Raw genomic sequence first — 17,493 nt, forward strand, 5'->3', positions numbered from 1 at the left:
CAGGGTCTTATCGCCAGCATTCCTCTATTATCTCCACTAGATTTTAAATCTATTTTCTTTAAGCGGTCTTTCCCTCCTCTTACTTCTGTTTTTTGAAATGTAAATGCTAATGCCTGGGGTGAGATGTGGAGAATGAATGTTCTTGAAGTACAAACCCCAAGTCTCCACACCACAGGACAACTGAAAGAGCGATCACATTTTCACAGGCATCTTAGAGTTAGGTGGCAGATGATAAACTCTTATCATTCTGTGAACACAGCTGCCAAACCCGATTGATTAACAGGCTTATGTTTATTCTGGGCTGGCAAATACACACACATTTTACCTTAAGAGTACCTCTTTAATTTCTGAGGGTTTTGGAGCTGACTCATCAGTGTGAACTTTTGAGACAAAAGCCTAATTCGAGATATAGGTCTTTCCAAAGATACAACTCCTTACAGGAGAACAGAAAATGAGAAGAGAGTTCTCAGATAGGACTGTACCAACAGCCTAAAGGGGCACCACTTATTTTAACAGCCTCCTTGCAGGAGGGTCTAAACAATAGAGACATAGGCCCCAGCCTGCCTCTTTAAAGTCTTCCTTCTCTATATTTGTGAAGATAATCTGAGACAAGGAGAGTAAGCTGAGTATGGAAGGCCCATGTGTAAGAATCAGGGGCAAGTGCCAGAACTCTTCACTGGGTCAAGTTTTCCCAAGATAAAAGTATTATTGCCTTAAAAAGCAAATAACTGAAATAAACTAAGGATAGGTGCTCTCATAGAACAGGTATAACTATCACTGTAGTTTGCTAAGGTATCTAGAACCATCCCTTTACCTTTTCCTTTTAATAGGAGATTAATTGCCACCCTGCTAAAGTTTTTTTTTTTTTTTTTATGGCTACTAGATTGCAACTCTACATGTCCTCTGTGCAATTTCTCTCAGCAAGCCCCAACTGTAATAACTGTTTGCTAATTGTAAAATCCTTATCCAGAATGAGGTTTGGGCAAACAATTTGTACTACTGTAATTACATTGTAAAAGTGTTTTAGTCTCTTGATTGTTCTGAATTAATCTTATAAAGGCCTAGGAGTAGCATTTGATTCACAGTTATAAGTGGAAAGGGAGGGGAAGAAGAAAGTTTTCAAAATTAATATGAGTTTACTTCAAGCCCACAAACTCAAACTCTCTTTCTTTAAGGAAAATCTGTGTGCAGGTATTTAAAGTACGTTTATAAGGCAATCTGACACATCATGGTTGAAAAGACAATAGCCTTCTTAATGCTTTGAAATTTTTGGTTGTTTGAAAAGGAGTGACTTACCTGAACCTTCTTTTTTTCATCTCTGCTAGAAAATAATAACAAAAAAAATTTACCGGAAAGCAACAATAAAAATAAATTATAATTTTTTTCAAATTTGGAAAACTTGCCTTTTCCAAATTTGAAAATGTGGCCGAAGAGTTGAGAGAACTCCAAGCCGGTTACCTAAGTCTTGACGGAGAAGCCCTAGTGCTGTTAAGAGTCTACTGTGGTCATCGAAATGTATTTCGCGGGAAATTTCTCTCGGTTAAAGTACACTTACACAATTTTCCTTGCAGTTCATTTAAAGATCATAAACGTAGGTGTGCCCATGTCGAGGTTTGGCTTGACCCGCCCCCCTCCCCTGGTTTCTCCCTATGCCAGCCACGCGGATGCCTGGCGGGCCTGCTGGAGAGACTGTGCTCACATCCCCGCGAGCAACACTCTGAAGGCGCTCAGGTGTCGAACGTAGCCGGCTAGGGTTCGGGGAAGGGCTTTCGGGCTGCCAGCCCAGATTGGTTCTCTCTGTAATCGGAAAAGAATCGCGTTGCCTGGCCCAGCCAGCGCTGTTTCCCGAGAAATAAAGGAAAGAAATCGCCTTCCTGAGACGGAGAGGTTTCATCTTGGCCTGAAATTCTGCTTCCAAGTTCACGGGGGCGCGGGGGCACGAAAGGTGTCGGGTAGTGGCATAAGGCGCTGACATGCGGGCCTGCCAGCAACTCCCTGCGTGATGTATAGGGGCGTTTGTGCCGAAAATTGTACATGTTTGCGATGGAAAAAGCAGGAATCTAAAATTTGTGTGTATTAAGGTGTGTGCGTGTGGGAGTAGGGGGCGGTGTGCGAGAGGCTGGGAAGACTCAGCTACTCCGCTTCACAGGAACTCCTCTGTTGGGGGGAACTGGGCACTGACTCGTGCGAAGTACTAAAATAAGCAATAGATGTCGCTTAGGGAGGCTACGGTCGCTCGGTGGAACCTGATTCCAGTTCTCTGTTCTGATGCTCTCTTTGTGTCCCCTACTCCTCGAGAGCCCACTTAACAGAAACTTGAACCCTATCTCTTGGATTGATGTAAATTTTCTTTTAGTTTGCACATTTAACAATTGGCCTCAATACATTTTAGAGCTCCTAACCTTTTCCAAACAATCTCTGCGGACAGGAGCTCCCTAATCCTTCTCAAAACTCTTCTCCCCCACTTATACTCCCCTTTGGGGTGGGGGTTCGATGTGCAGCTGGCGGGGTGAAATGGGGAAGGGGACGATGGGGGCGTGGAGACGGCTGCTTTGGGGTGGGGGTAGCCTTTTGGCCACCATCGGGGCGGGAATCCGGATTGGCAGTTTGCATTCCCGGCTGATCGAAGCTCCCTGCTGATCGATTATTTGATAATTGATTTTCCCCGCAGCCAATACGCGTCCGCCCTGGCGGGAGCGCCTCCTGATTGGCCGAGCCCTCCTCCACCGCTGCCTACCGAGATTTGGGTGAGCTCATTTTCCAGTCGACCGCAGGGGGAGTTTTCTGCAAGGTTTCAGCTGAAGGGAGGGGGAAAAAATCCTGCTCGGAGTCGAGCGAGCTGCGAGCCCTGCTCCGGGATGTGAGGTTTCCAGCCTGCTGGTTGAGCTGCTGCGGCTGAGCCATCTCGGCAGATCAGAATCGGGCGGGCTGAGAAATAAAAATGAAAATGACACCATCAAATATAATAATAAAGGGCAAGTTTAAAGTGAGAGAATAAAGAAGAGAATTTTTTGTTTTGTTTTGTTTTAGCTAGAGAATAGGTATTTAAAGGGAGAAAGTTCAAATCAGTGGTTGATTGGAGCCTCCGAGTTGTGGATAGGGGCAGCTTTTTGTCTGAAACCTCAGCTCCTGAAGTGAATGTCTTTGGTACTGGGAGTTTTCCTTGAGCCGGGCTGAGGAAAGCGGAGTGGAGTGGGGGAAGGGCTGGGGAGGAGAGCGCGGAGTGTTGTCAGGGAAAAGCTGGGGCCGCCGAGTCCCTCCAGGCCCGAGCACGGCCACGGCCGGGGCCCCTCAGCGCCTCGAAGACAAAGGCGGCGCGGCCGTAACCCTAACCTAACGCGCCGGCCCGTCGCGCCGCGCCCTGGGCGCACCGCCGCCTCGCCTGGAGCGGATCGGAAAAAGCCTCCCTCCCCGCGGCGCCCGGGCCCCGGCTCCACCCGCGAGGTCTGGGCTGCTCCAAGCCCGCGTCGGGTTTCGCTTTCCGGCGATCATAAATAGCTTCGTGTTTGTAAACAGGCGCTGGGGGCACATTCCCGGCTCTCAGCTCATTGTTCCCTCCCTTCCTCTCTCACTTCGCGCAGGACGCCAGGGCTGGGGCTGGGGGCCTCCAGGGCTAGGAGGTGGGGGCGTCCAGACCCCCGAAGTGAGAAAATGCAAGCATTTCCTTTCCTTGGGTCGGGTGTCCACCTTTGACAGTTAAAAACTCTAAGCTGGATCTGCAGAAAACCTCAGACATCTCCACCCCACGTTCTTGCGACTCCTCAGCAGAGCCTTTTCTAACCTTGCTCCTGCTTCTCCTTCCCTCTCCCGTTTGACTTTTCGACTTGGGGTGCTTAGTTCTGAGAATCCAGTACTTTCCGCATCACCCCCCTCTGCCTGAAAAATTCTGGCAGACCCCAATAATTTCGAGGAAAGTCTTGAAGTCTATGCGCAGAGCTCTGTGCAAAATAACTCCCACCTCTGCCTTACCCCTCGTTTATTCCCAATTTATTTCAAGAGTCGGCTTTAGGGAGAGTCTGGAGGGGGGAGGGAGAAAAAAGAATACGGAAAATAAAGCCGGCGGCCGGGATCTGCTGGCCGCGTTTGTGCGCGTGTGCCCTGGATGTGCGGGTGTTTGTGACTGGGCGTGCGATTTAATGGAGCGCCTCTCTGCTTCTCCAGTGCGGCCAGAGCTCGGTTCGCGCACCCACCCCTGCCGAGGAGCCTACTTGCTGCAGCCCAATGCATTGTGTAAGACGCGACCTGTTATGGCCACCACTACTTCCGGGTTCTAGCATTCTGGTCGGAATCCACCTCTCCGCCTGTGCAACACACACTTTACACACGCACGGGGACTGCAAGAGGGCAGCATCGATTGTGGCTCCTTTAAGACAAACTCAGACAGACATTTTTTTTAACCCTCCTCCTCTAATCTCCCTCCAGTGCAGCAGTTGCAAAGAGGGAGAGAGAGAGAAAGAGAAAGAGAGAGCGAGCAAGAGAAGAAACTGATTAGGAATTAGGACTGATTCAAGGGAAGCGAGCGCTAGGGCTTTGTGCATTTGAATATTAACATTTGAGGTGTTCTGACCAGAAGAAGACAGAGCGGATGATCATTCATTCACCACGTTGACAACCTCGCCTGTGATTGACAGCCGGAGTGGCAGAAAGCCATGAGATTTGGTAGTTGGGTCTGAGGGGCGCTCTTTTTTTAAACGATTTTAGGGAGAAAGATCTTTTTTCTTTTTCTTTTTCTTTTATTTTTTCTTTAACTCTTTTTTTCCTTTGCCCCCGCTGCTGTCTTGGAAACGGAGCGCTTTTATGCTCAGTGACTCCGGCGCTTTGCTTCAGGTCCGGTAGACCGAAGATCTGGGACTAGTAGCTCACGTTGCTGGAGACGTTAAGGGATTTTTCGTCCTGCTTTTTCAAAATTTTTTTTCCGGGGGAGTTTGCGTATTTCTTTCTTTTCACACTGGCCTTAAAGAGGATATATTAGAAGTTGAAGTAGGAAGGGAGCCAGGGAGGCCGATGGCGCAAAGGGTACGTATTAAAAAACAATTGTGGAACTCAAATGTGAAATTAAATTGAAACGTGGCTGAAAGACACTGCTAAAAAGTTTCCTTTTTTCTCTGTCTTTTTGAATCAGGCTCCTAAAGCCGTGGCCTAAAGCAAGAGTATTTATTCAATGCATTTGTAGACTTATGTATGTTACATGTAATTGTTAATTGGAGTAGTCAAATTTTCTACAGATTCCTAACCAGCAGCTATACAAACAAAATACAAGCTCGGGCAATCATCTGGTTAAAAAATAATAATTATAATAAAAAACAGAAACGCTAGATGTCTAATGCTATAATGTGAGCATTCAGGGAGCAGAAGTTTAGAGCTATTTTAAAACTAAAAGAAGCAGCTAGAAACTTCTAATATGTTATTGATTATGTTCATCTTTAATATCATTAGAAGTATTCAGCTTTTTTAAGCAAATAACTTTTCCATAGTACAGTGGTTTTTTAGATCAGGAAACATTCATCTTTTAAAAATAATTTTAATGTGCATAGATTTTTGTGCAAGGTAATACTTTGAAAGTTTTTCTTAGACAATCCCTGCACTAATTGGATACTAAGCACACAGCTACTCACTTCTAAAATGCAATACTAATTTCCCTAATATTCCTATTTGAATGGAAATGTAGTGAGAGTAAAGTGAGACAATGACAACCCAACTGAGGTAGTTTCTTGAAAGAAAGGAGGTCTACAAAAAGCCTTCCTTGCATAATTTGTGTCCTGGCCCTCAAAGCCCTGTTTGCAAAAGAAAGTTACTAGGCTGACACATTTTTCTTTACTCCTTTGGTTCAGGCAAATGTCAGCGTTCTTCCAAACTCTTTTCACACCTCTGGCTCTAAGGAGATGAAAGTGGCAATTCCTCTTTTCTTTGAAAATCATTTCACTCTCGATGTCTTCAAATGTTCAGGGGAAAAAAAACTTTCCTGGAATGAACCAATGAGAAAAATCTAAATAGCTAAATTTTGCCAACAAAAATAATGACAATCAATATGAAAGTTTTTCTGGAGGAAGAAGATGGGGGTGGTGGTGTTGTATGTGAATTTGCTACTGAATTTGCTTTAAACCTGACGAGTAACATTTGCCTCATTGACTTCTAGTCTGGGAAGAAAGTTCGTAAGAGTAAAGAAAATAGAGTAACTAACTGTTCCAACTATGGATTTTCTTTAACATTGTGATGGAAATTGCCCAATTCTTAACTCAGCTCTAATGTACAAGAAAATCTACCCTTCTCTGAGTTTCACTTATAAGGGGACCAGTTAGTTTTGTATAAATTAGCTTAGTTTGTCTTGGAAAGCAAAGGAAATGCAGTGTCTTGCAGGACTGCCTAACCCTCGCTGGCAGGGAAATAAAACAAGAAGTCTGTCTGAATTCACGTGCTTGGCGTAGCTGTTCCCATCCTAACTTTTTTTTTTTTTTTTAATTCTCCCTGATGGGAAGGGGCTGTGAAATTAGGCAGGTTTGCTGCACTGTCCTGGCACGTTTTATTGTTGTGATTTTGAATTTCCTTCTCTAGAGACATGCACTTTTTACCACATTTACCTTCTAGGAGAATGCCTCCATTTCTTTCCTTCTTTCTTCTTTCCTTCCTTGCTAAAGGATTCTGAATTTCTTAACTACTGATAGAGACACAAGTTAAGGCAAGACCGTTCATCCTAGCCGGGTCTCACCGAGAATCCTAGAATTTTTACTTTAAAAATTATTATTTTTTTTTTAAATAAGAAATCTCTAAAGACTCAAGGCCACCGAATTCCAGGTTGAAGGATCCAGTTGGACTGACATTATATAAGCTCCGTGCCTTGCTGCTCTCTCATTTGCCCTCCTGGCCTTCTGAACCTTGCTTCTCTTCCTGTTTGTCATGCAGTACGACGACCTACCCCATTACGGGGGCATGGATGGAGTAGGCATCCCCTCTACGATGTATGGGGACCCGCATGCGGCCAGGTCCATGCAGCCGGTCCACCACCTGAACCACGGGCCTCCTCTCCACTCGCATCAGTACCCGCACACAGCTCACACCAACGCCATGGCCCCCAGCATGGGTTCCTCCGTCAATGACGCTTTAAAGAGAGATAAAGATGCCATTTATGGGTAGGTACAACGGGCAGCAGGTTAAATGGATGAGAAACGGCGCTTCCCCTATTTCCCTTTGCCCTCGGTAAGGGGAAAGCCAGAGGTCTCTGGACTGGAGGTACATTGCTTGATGACTCTTCATTCGCTCTGCATGGAGAATTTGGGAAGGTGGCCTACCATCCCGGACGCCCTCCTCTATACAGGCTCCGCGCCAGCCCAGCTCCCCGCTCCGCCGAGGCCATGTCCGCGAAGGGGTCGCCGTGCAGGAGAAGTTGCTCAAGGTCCCTCGTCCTCTCTCAGACCCCGGCTCCGTAGCTCAGAGGGTTTGAGTCCTGGCTCTCTCCCATGCGCTGGGAGAGCGTTGGGGGGGTTTCTAAATGTAGGCGCCTTTGTGTTGGAACGAAACTTTTAGTTTAAAGGAAAATCTTTTAAGCCACTGATTGTTCTGACTTGCTAAGTTTACTCAGCAACCGTATGCTGGCTCTGCCACCGCACAATAAAATCAAGGGAGGACAGTTGCAGGTCAGGCAAGGGGAAAAAGCTTTGCATTTAGAGAGTCTAACCACTGTAGTCAAGGAGAGGAGCTCGATCTGAGTTGTTACAGACATTAAGAAACTTCTACTTATTTTAGACTTTGTGATCAAAGGCGAACCTGCAGGATTTAGAAGTAGATGCGGGATGATATGGGCCGTGTTGTTTTCTGGCTGCGGTTCACACCGTGTTCTCTCCGTCATCGGATTAGCCCCTGGACTAGTAAAATCCTTTGAAAGTCATTTGTGCCTACTGTGTGCTGATGAATTTGGGGACCTCTTTTGACTTTGCATCAACTTTTATTTCTTTTTTAAAAATCGTGCAACACTGACCATCCCTAGCTAAAAACCCTTTCTGCTTTATTTTTCTGGTCCCTTGTGTGATGGGCTTGTTTAAATCCCAGCGTTGTCTCCTCAGCGTTAACTGCAAATGGTTTAGGCTCTGGGACAGAACATTTGGGGAAGCTTTGAAAAGAACCCCAAACTGTTAAATTTCCAGCTGGGCTGTGAGAGCTAATAAAAGACTTGAGACACCTCCTTGGGCATTAGAAGAGGCTTTTTTTTTTCTTCTTTTATGGGCTAAGATAAGAACATCTAGGCCCCTCGCAGTACTAGCTGCTTTGCCATTCTGCGGAGACAAAATGAAAGGCTTTCTTGCAGGACCATTGGAAGGAACTTTCTTTGGGGGGTGGTGGGGAACATCGGCGAAGGGAACAGTATGCAGGGAGCCGAAGAGGCGCCTCCCAGCTCTGCGAGGGTTGTGGGGTGGAGATCGGTAGGTGTAGACCCTGACAGCCGGTCCCGCAGCCGTAGAGGTCCTTTCTCCAAGTTAGCTGAGCGCCTGCCACCGAGATCCCCAGCCTGCGGCTTCGCGAGGCCGCCTTGGAGGAGCCCACTGGAACGAGCTATCCCAGCCCCTATGCCCAGCGCCTTTCACCTACTCCAGGTCCTGGATGTGCAGCAGAGGGACGAGGGCTTGTCGGGTGGGAAACTTAATTCAAAATGGCTGCTGGAACCGCTTGGGTTTTATTCTTAGCAAATGTTACCAATTTCTCTGGCCAGATATGCTGAACCGATCCTCAGACACAGTCCGTGGCTTAGGGCCTCCGACTTCGGGGCCCTAGGAGGAAGGGGAGGTGAGCAGTCACCTAGGAGGGGGGTAGGGGGAGGAAAAAAGTAGATGGCAAAATTAGGGAGGGGGTCCCTGCCTTCAGCTCCTCCGGCTGCTTTTCTTGGGCGCCTGTTTTCCCTGACTCAGGACTAACCACTGTGTTGTTTGTGACTGTTGTATTTTCTTGCAGACATCCCCTCTTCCCTCTCTTAGCACTGATTTTTGAGAAATGTGAATTAGCTACTTGTACCCCCCGCGAGCCGGGGGTGGCGGGCGGGGACGTCTGCTCGTCAGAGTCATTCAATGAAGATATAGCCGTGTTCGCCAAACAGGTCAGCAAAATAAATGTTTAAAAAGTAAAAGAAAAAAGGTGGGGACCTTCCTCCCCCCACCCAGCACATTTGCAAGAGTATCCAGCAAATAGTCCACCCTAAGCCATGCCTGTTACAACTACCCTGAGATTTTCCTCCAATATGGGTGTCTGTTTGTGGGCGACTCAAAATCGCCCATATTCTTTAAGGCTTCATAACCTAACACAGAAAGCTCCCTCTATAAAATAAAATCACAAACACCACGCACTGGAGCTGCCTTGGACTTGGCCAGCTGGGCAGCGTCCTCTAGAAGAGTAGCTGCTGGTAGAAGTCACCCTGAGCTCTAGGCTTGTTTTCGGCTTATTTGATCCACGTTGAAGTGTTTCTGCGCGGGACGAACTCGGTGACACCGAGTCCCTCCCGGCGGTTACATCCTGCCCCCGACAGTGTAATGAGGCAAGAAACTAGAAAGGCGACCAGATTTCAAATGTTTCTTTCTCCCCCCTCTCCCTTCCCTTCTCACTTCTATTTAGATTCGCGCAGAAAAACCTCTATTTTCTTCTAATCCAGAACTGGATAACTTGGTAAGAGCGGACCCTTTACTCCCTCCCCCATCCTCCCCCTCAGCCCCCCAGCTTTGCTTTGAGACCCCTGAGGTTTCTAGACAGGTCTTCCCGTCGTTGCATGTCGGCTGCAAATGTTTCCGTCCACGGACAAGTAGTCCGAGACAAGATCCCCGGGAAATAAATTTATCTGGAGAGGGGCCGGGCGAGCGGCGCGGGAAACGCGAGCTTTTGTTTTTTATGACAGCCGGGCAGCGCAGCTCTAATCAGAGAGGGGATTTATCTCCGGGCCTGTCAGCGTGTGAGCTTAAACTTTTCGGACTAACCAGCCTTCAGAGTCGCGTCACGAGGGCAGCGACCGGGCCAGAACCCCCTAACCACCAGTTTGCCTGAGAGGTGTGCGGAAGGCAGCAGAAAGTTCGCAGTGCGAAAAGCCACAATTTGGGCACTATTGGACTATTTTCTGTGCACACCTTACAAAGAAGCATCTAGTCCCGGGATGTGGCCCTCTGGGGGTGCAGTTGGGGCAGTGGGTCTGAGAAAGGGAAGAGAACCATGGGGAAGAGAGTGTTTATGATCCCTACTTAGATGCTTTGTTGTTGTTTTAGCTATTGTTTTTTCTCCTTAAGAAATAGAAACCTCTAGATGGTACCCAGTCGCTGCTATTAAGTTTTAGTGTTATTGCCATAAATCAAAATAACTCTATTTACTGGGGGGATGGGGTGGGCTGGAGATGCTAGAGCTGTGACAGCCAATTTTCTGCAAACTAGGAATGGGGCGCTCATTCTTTTTGTATCTTTGCAGATGATTCAAGCCATACAAGTATTAAGGTTTCATCTGTTGGAATTAGAGAAGGTAATTTCTCTAGCCTCTTTTGCTTTTGCTCCCTCACCCCCAAATACACAGGGTGGGGGGAGGGTTCTGAATGGCTGAAGTTCAGGCTTCTGAGACATTTGCATAAATGTCTTTCTTTCTGGTAATTACTGTCAAGGCCAATCTTAGTGTCCATTTCTCTTTGCAGTTTAATTACAATTTCAGCCACTAAAACGGGGATCACAAACGCCCTAGCCTTGTATTCATTCTTAATACCTTGCTGGCTTGGTATAAATAGTTGCAATTCTGTGCATCCCGGGTGATATTTAGGATGCTGTTGTGAGTTGCTTCACAGGTTATACCTTTGTGTCCTCTTTTTCTCTTCTGTCTCTTCTTTGCTACGTCTGGTGTGTGTTTGGGGTGGGGGCAGTTTGTTTAGTTTTAGTGAGTTTCTGGAAGACAGTCTGAGAGCAGCAGCAGGTCAGACACAGAGGAGAGGCGGATGGGGGAGGAGGAGATCGGACAGGGAGGAGGTGGTAGGGAAGATACATTAAACCGTTTTGCAGAGACAAAGCAGAGTTGATAATCATGTCAATTCTTTGAATCTGCGAATCCTGCATACACCCCACCTTCACACTCAAGAAAGGGTGTGGGGTAACACGACTTTGCTAGTTGTTCTATAAATCTCAGCAATAAAAACTTAATGCATTGTAATTCAAACTAACATTAAATTGCAAGCACGCTTGGGTTTCTTGGTGAATTTTTGCATCTCAGTGATGCCTGGGACCCGTAAGAGACCACTCCACTTACAACTAAATATTTTGAAGTAGTCTTTTTCTTTAAAAATAATCAATTTGATACATTTTTGTGGCTACAGGTTTTTTTACAATATAATCAGTACTAGTAATTTAATTTCCTTCTCTTTTTTAAAAGAAGTATCCTAAAATATGCTTCTTATGGATAGAAACCCTAATTACATATGTTTTGGGGACTTGGGTTGTCAGGCATATATCCTATGCCACCCATAGTTCTGGTCTTTTGGAGACTATATATATATATATATATATATATATATATATATATATATATATATATATATATATATATCTGCGTTTTTCTTAGACGCATTGGAAAAGGACCTATGATAAAGTAACTGGATGAAATTAAATAGTGTACCTTAAATGTCACCCACGCAGGTCACCTCTCTAATGGCCACAGCCCCGGGAGCAGATGAATTTAACACGGGTGTTGAATATGTTGTAGCCTGTGAATCATCTTGTCACTGTCAATTTTCTGGGATATCTCTATTTTGCAAGAAAAGAAAGTTATTCCTAATTCTGGTTGCATCTGGGGGTCTCTGGAGGACAATTGCCCTGTGTTTCCCCTATTTGGAAGTTTGGATCTCACAAGGGAGGTGGATTGCACTTGTCAATGTCATTTATGCACTTCTGATTATATTTCCATTTTTTTTTATTTCTGTCATAATGTAGGTACACGAATTATGTGACAATTTCTGCCACCGGTATATTAGCTGTTTGAAAGGGAAAATGCCTATCGATTTGGTGATAGACGATAGAGAAGGAGGATCAAAATCAGACAGTGAAGATATAACAAGATCAGCAAATCTAACAGACCAGGTATGTGCTTTTCAATTTCAACATCCCTGGGAAAAAAAAAAAAATCTGTATGCATATTGCTTGCTGGGTCACTACCACCTCCTTTTATTATTTGCATATGATTAAGTCCCTTTTAGATACATTTCCATCGAAATGAAAATTTTTGAATAATGTGGCTATTATTGCTTCATTAAGGCTGGCTCTGGGATTCGACCTGGAGAGATGAGCTTGTAAAAGCTTTGCCTGCAAACTTGACCTGTTTCTTGTCGCTTTTAATTTTTGTCTTTATTTTATTTACCCTCTATAATAATGGGAGTGTTAACTGCCAGTGACCGCCTCTGATTGTAGGGCTTTGTTCTGGAGCATTTTCCCCCCCGCTTCTATCTTGAAGAAAAGAAAAGTGTAGGGTCTGCTTATTTCTTATTTTATTAGGAATAAACCCAAGATAGGTGGTCTAAGAAAGACAGCGAGGGTTTGAAATCTAGCAAATGCTGGCTATTTTCTCCCTGTCTATACGGTTCATTAGCCTGTCTTGTCAGTTTTCCTCGGCCGAACGCTTCTAGACCTCACTGAACATTGCTTTGTGCAGTGCTCGCTGCAAGCTCGCCCATTTTATCGTACTTCATAGAAAAAATAAGACCAGGCCGAGGGTATAAAAACAGATAAATATGGACTTTTCTTCTTTTCCACTCATCCTCCAGTTGGTACGTGCTCTGGGCCCTCTGGGTTGGCAGCTTTTGGAGGTGTCAGCATTAAGGGCACCTCGGCGACTCCCTCGGTGTGGCGGGTGGGGGACCTCGCGCCACCCTGGCTGGCTCTCAGCTGCAGGCCTTTGCTTGCTTCTTCCTTGCTCTCCATCCTCCCTCCAGGCTCTTCTTCCGCCGCTTTGCTAAGTGGGGACTACTTTTATTCGGACTTGCTGGGGAGGAGGGAAGTTCACCCCCTTTCTCACCCCAACATCACTATTTGCTCCCAGTCTCTCTCTCTGTCGAGTCGCTGTGTCTCTGGATTGGTCCGAAAGAGTTGCAAAAATGCCTTGAAAGTGAGGAGAGGGTGGGATAAAACAGGGCTCAGGACAGCTCTCCGTTGCGAATTGTTGCAACGTGTCTAGAGATTTGGGTTACGAGCCTCTCCGCCTTTCCATATATAAGTGAAGGCCCAGAGTTGTTTCTCTCTTTGACTTGGCACGTGAGCCCGTCTTGGGGGAGAGATCAGCCTGCCTTTGTTAAGCCAAAGGGCAGCCAGTCATGCAGCTTTCCTCTGCAAGATCTGCCACATCACTGTTGACCAGCAGCTATTTTGCCATATCCTTGCTCGAGTGCCCTACTTCTCTGTCTTGGTGTCATCTTAAAGTTTTCTTCTCCTAACGTCACCCCCTTAAAATAAATTCCCGGTTTGAATTTCTCTGGGGAACCCCACGACAGAGGCTGAATCCTCCTTTCCCCACGAAAAGTGGAGGGCGGGCAGAGCTGAGCTTTAAAAGCGGCAGCGCGCGGCGTCCTAACTATTATTTGCCAAGTTGCAAACTTTCGGCAGTGTAGACGAGTGCCCAGAACAGGCAGCCTGCGCAATCCTGGCGCGGCCTGCCGAGGTGAGAAATCTGCAGGCGGCTGCTGGCCCGGCCTGGCCCGGGCCCCGCGGGCCGCCAGCCCTCGCCCCCGAGCTGTAAGTGCAGATTCCGCTGAGCAACCCTCGGGTAGCTGCTGTTGAATAAAAATTGTAATCCAACAAGCCTAACTAGAAAATGGGATTCTAAAAGCTCCGGAGTGCTGGGTACATAAAGCTATTTGAGCAAATTACAAGAATCGCTTAGGGGCATGAATGAAATCAACACTTTAATTGCCTCCAAAATGAAGATTTATACCCCATTTTCTCAACGAATCATTATTTTATCAAAGTCAAAGATAAAGGACCAAAGTTATGGGGTATTTTTTTGGTGGGGGGGGGATGCAAAACTGATATAACATCGTTGAGTTCTTCCACCTACTCCTTCGGTAAACTTTGTTACCCAATTGCCTTAATTTGAGCTGCAGATTGGTAGGCATTTCTATTGGATAAAAATAGGCATTTTATTCTCCACCCCGACCTATAAAATGAGAAGCCTGCCTCCCACCCCCGCCGCCTGTGAGGGGGCTTCGCAGCTTTGGCTGAGCTGGTGGCGCTGTTGGCCTGTGCGCGTGGGCTTGCTCGCGTGACCCCTCGGGCTCACCTAGGTCACAGCTGGTCGGAGGGCAACAAACCGAAGTTTGTACTTTCTAATTGACCGCTTCCCTAGAGCCAGGAGTGAATGCACCTGGGCTCCCTTTCGAGCTGGGAGTGCAGAGCGCGGGGCGCGAGCGGGGCTGTGTCTCGGACGCGGAGTGGAATCCCCTGTTCTGGGAAGTGGGGCGCGAAGGACAAGGTACTAGGGCCTCCCCGTGGGCGCCAGTTCTGCTCGAGGATGCCCAGGGACGCTGGACCCCTAGTGCGGTGCCCTGGGGGCTAGGTCCAGGAAGGACGGCCTCGCCACCTGTCTGCGAATGCGGCCCAGCCAGTTTGAGCTTCGGCGTAGGGTGCGCTCTGAGACTAGATGCTTCAGGTGTGGTGCGAGCGCTGGGCCTCGTTAGCTCATTAACCCCTCTGTCTCTAGGGCCTGCTGGCGGCACGGTTTATTTTATTTTATTTTTTTCCTCGGAGGGCGCGAAGGCTGCCATCCGCGCAGGGACCTGAGATCGACGACTTTGATAGCAGCGGGTTTCCCGGAGGGCTAAGTCGCGGAAATACACTTGGCCTTGTAGTGCTGTTGGTTTTCTGTTTGTTTGTTTGTTTGTTGATTTGAGTTTTAAAATCACATTAAGACGCCAGTAAAAGCTGTAATCCTGCCCCCGCCCCACCAACTCCCACTCCCAGACCCTGAAGTCGTCTGTGCGGGCGCAGCCCTCCTGGGCGCCCTCTCTCGACCGCCACGCTCCCCACCTCTGCACCGACGCCCCGACGCCTGATATCCGGGGGCGGCGGGGGGCCCCGGGGGCTTCCGGGCCTCGGCGTGTAGCGAGGCAAAGGGTGAGACCCGGGAGCGGGCTCAAAGGGGGACCCAAGTTGGAGGCGTCGAGGCGAGGGTTGAGCCTGGTTAGCGGTGGAGAAGGACGCAGGTCTGAGTGGGAGGCGAGGCGCGTGCTTGGGGGGCCCAGGGTGGAACTGGGGACACCCAGAGAGGTTAGGCGGGGAAGAGTTCTGCCGCCCAGACGCTAGACTCCAGGCGCTGCGCTCCAGGAAGGAGCCGTCGAATGAAGCCGTCCTTCCGAGAGGGCTGTTTGTTGCTCGCCACTCCTTGAACCTCAGCATTTTTCACTCCAAGAACCAGGCGTGAGAGAAAAGAGAGCGGAGCAAAGAGTCTTCGGGTCCCTAAGGGCACCTTCCGAGTGGCTAGGCTTGCTCTCAGCGAGCGGGGACTAGCTGGGCCTGTTCTCGGGCGCCAGCCCCAGTTCTCCTACAAGCAGCGAGGAGGCAAAGAAATGGTCCCTTTGGATTACATTTTTTATTCAACAGCAGCTCTCCGGGGGGTCCTTGGCTGAATTTGCATTAACGGCTCTTGGGAGAGAACTGGCGGGCTGCACAGGGCGCCCTGTTGCATGTTAATCCAGATTTGTCTCTGACATCTGGGGAGAAGTAATGTGGCTCTTGGAGATGGAACCAGAAAGCCACGCTCGCCAGCCAGGTTAAACGCCAAGTGCTGGTGCACTCCCAGGGGACGGAGAGGACGGCTGCCGGGGCTGTGCTGTGCGGCCCAGCCTGTAGAGCATCAGGCCTTCAGGCCTCGGGGATTCGGGGCAGACCTGGGCCAATGAGCTTTAGTTCCCAATGGGCCAGGGAACCCTGGTGGCGATTGTTTTATTTTAAAAGTCCGGAATATTGTTTCCAAGGCATAGTTTGAGTTAAAAAAATCTTAAAACTGAACTTATACTTGACTGAAAACCCCTCTTCACCCCTGTAAAGTGGGGTAGGGATGCAAGTAAGGGAGATTTAAGTTTTCTTGTTTTGGAGAGGTGTTATGGCCAGGAACAGGATGGGAGGGCAAGGGACTGCTAATGTCCTTGATGAATCTGATAGGCTGTTTTAGAAAAAAATAGATAAGGCCATCGGATATTTACTAATACAGGGAATGCAGACAATTTATTTTCATCTAATGAGAAAACTGGACAGAAACATCAGGAAACAGGAAAATGGTCCCATAGGTAGTTTGTTTCTAAATGCTTATTTAAATTGTAAATACTTCATAGGGTCCCACTTGATGCCTTAATCCTGGAACCTGTCAGTCCACAGGCCTTGCAAGCCACGGGGGGTCTTAGAATCACCTACCTTTCCTTTTGATTGTTGTTGTGGGTCATGTGGTGTACTCTTAATTTCTTTTTTGAAATATGTCAAAGGGAAATTATGGCAAGATTCTCTTTAATGATTAAATAATAAGGTGTTGACTGCTTGTCACTACATTGGCTAATTAGGATGTTCATTCTAGGCTCTTTATTGCTTAGTATCCTTCGAATTAAAAGTTAGTTGTTTACCAGGTGTGTTTTTATTGTTACTTTCTGATTGGCTTTTAGTGTGTATTTATGTGTGAATTTCAGAGTAGGGTTGTATTGATTCTTAATAGGGGCTCTTAAAAATATTTTAGAAAAACAAGAAGTACAGAGTATATGCAGATAGGTTGAGATCAATTACATTGTTAAATGTCTTGAAGTCTAAATTCTTAAACTACAAAAGTTATTCCCTTTTCAGTTTCCTCTCTCTCTCTCTCTCTCTCTCTCTCTCTCTCTCACACACACACACACACACACACACACACACACACACACTCTGTCTCAGTCCCCAGTGCAAGTTTCATGGGTAATGAAAAGCAGTGATACTAATGCTACTTTGTACAAAGAAAACCCATAACGGTAACTATTGTTCAGTGATTTAACTAGCTCTGTGGCAATAGGTCACTCAAATAGCAATCCCTGCCTCACCAGAATGACTCCAGTGCTCACAATTTGGAAATATATAAAGTAGTTGTGTGTACTATTGCTATCTGTCCTAACTTAGAAACTTTTATTAGAAAGTATGGAGAAGCTTAAATAGTAGAGGAAGAAGAGAGGGAGGAGGAAGAAAAAAAGATTAAAATATGGGCCCTGCTTTCGAAAAAGTGAAATATCATGCTATAATTGCCCAACTTTGAAAATAAACAAATTTTAAATCATTATGTTTTCAAGCACTCGTATGTTTAAATGTTAAAATGTTTGTCATAGTCCAAAAGATTTAAAACACAGCTGTTGCTGGGTGACAGAAGGAAAATTATGCAGTAAAACTCCATACTCTTAAAAACAAAGACTATTTGTGGTCCTTAATAGAAACTTAGGTTTATTAAGGCCAAGCAGATAGGCTAAAGTATTACCATGGGGCCTACTGTTATAAAACTAGCTTA

The 17,493-nt window shown here is 46.8% G+C and overlaps 1 protein-coding gene and 1 long non-coding RNA gene across 3 annotated transcripts in view; one reads left to right on the plus strand and one right to left on the minus strand.

Annotated features, from left to right (window-relative positions):
* Window positions 1-2,227: 2,227 nt before the first annotated feature.
* Window positions 2,228-4,683, minus strand: LOC120594521 (uncharacterized). The gene is made up of 2 exons (XR_005650589.1): window positions 3,782-4,683; window positions 2,228-2,928 (listed from the first exon to the last, which is right to left on the minus strand). It is a non-coding gene; the product is annotated as an uncharacterized LOC120594521 (long non-coding RNA).
* A 66-nt stretch (window positions 4,684-4,749) lies between these two features.
* The window catches only part of MEIS1 (Meis homeobox 1), a 128,639-nt gene continuing 115,895 nt past the window's right edge, over window positions 4,750-17,493 (plus strand). For both annotated transcript variants that reach the window (XM_039852792.1, XM_039852793.1), the window contains exons 1-6: window positions 4,750-5,016; window positions 6,901-7,127; window positions 8,941-9,082; window positions 9,595-9,645; window positions 10,429-10,479; window positions 11,928-12,074. In XM_039852792.1, coding sequence (XP_039708726.1) covers window positions 5,005-5,016; window positions 6,901-7,127; window positions 8,941-9,082; window positions 9,595-9,645; window positions 10,429-10,479; window positions 11,928-12,074 — 630 coding nt within the window. In that variant the 5' untranslated portion in view covers window positions 4,750-5,004. The remainder of the gene's footprint in view (window positions 5,017-6,900; window positions 7,128-8,940; window positions 9,083-9,594; window positions 9,646-10,428; window positions 10,480-11,927; window positions 12,075-17,493) is intronic.

This window comes from Pteropus medius, unplaced genomic scaffold (genome assembly GCF_902729225.1).
Source record: "Pteropus medius unplaced genomic scaffold, Ma_sr-lr_union100, whole genome shotgun sequence".
Lineage (NCBI taxonomy): Eukaryota > Metazoa > Chordata > Mammalia > Chiroptera > Pteropodidae > Pteropus > Pteropus medius.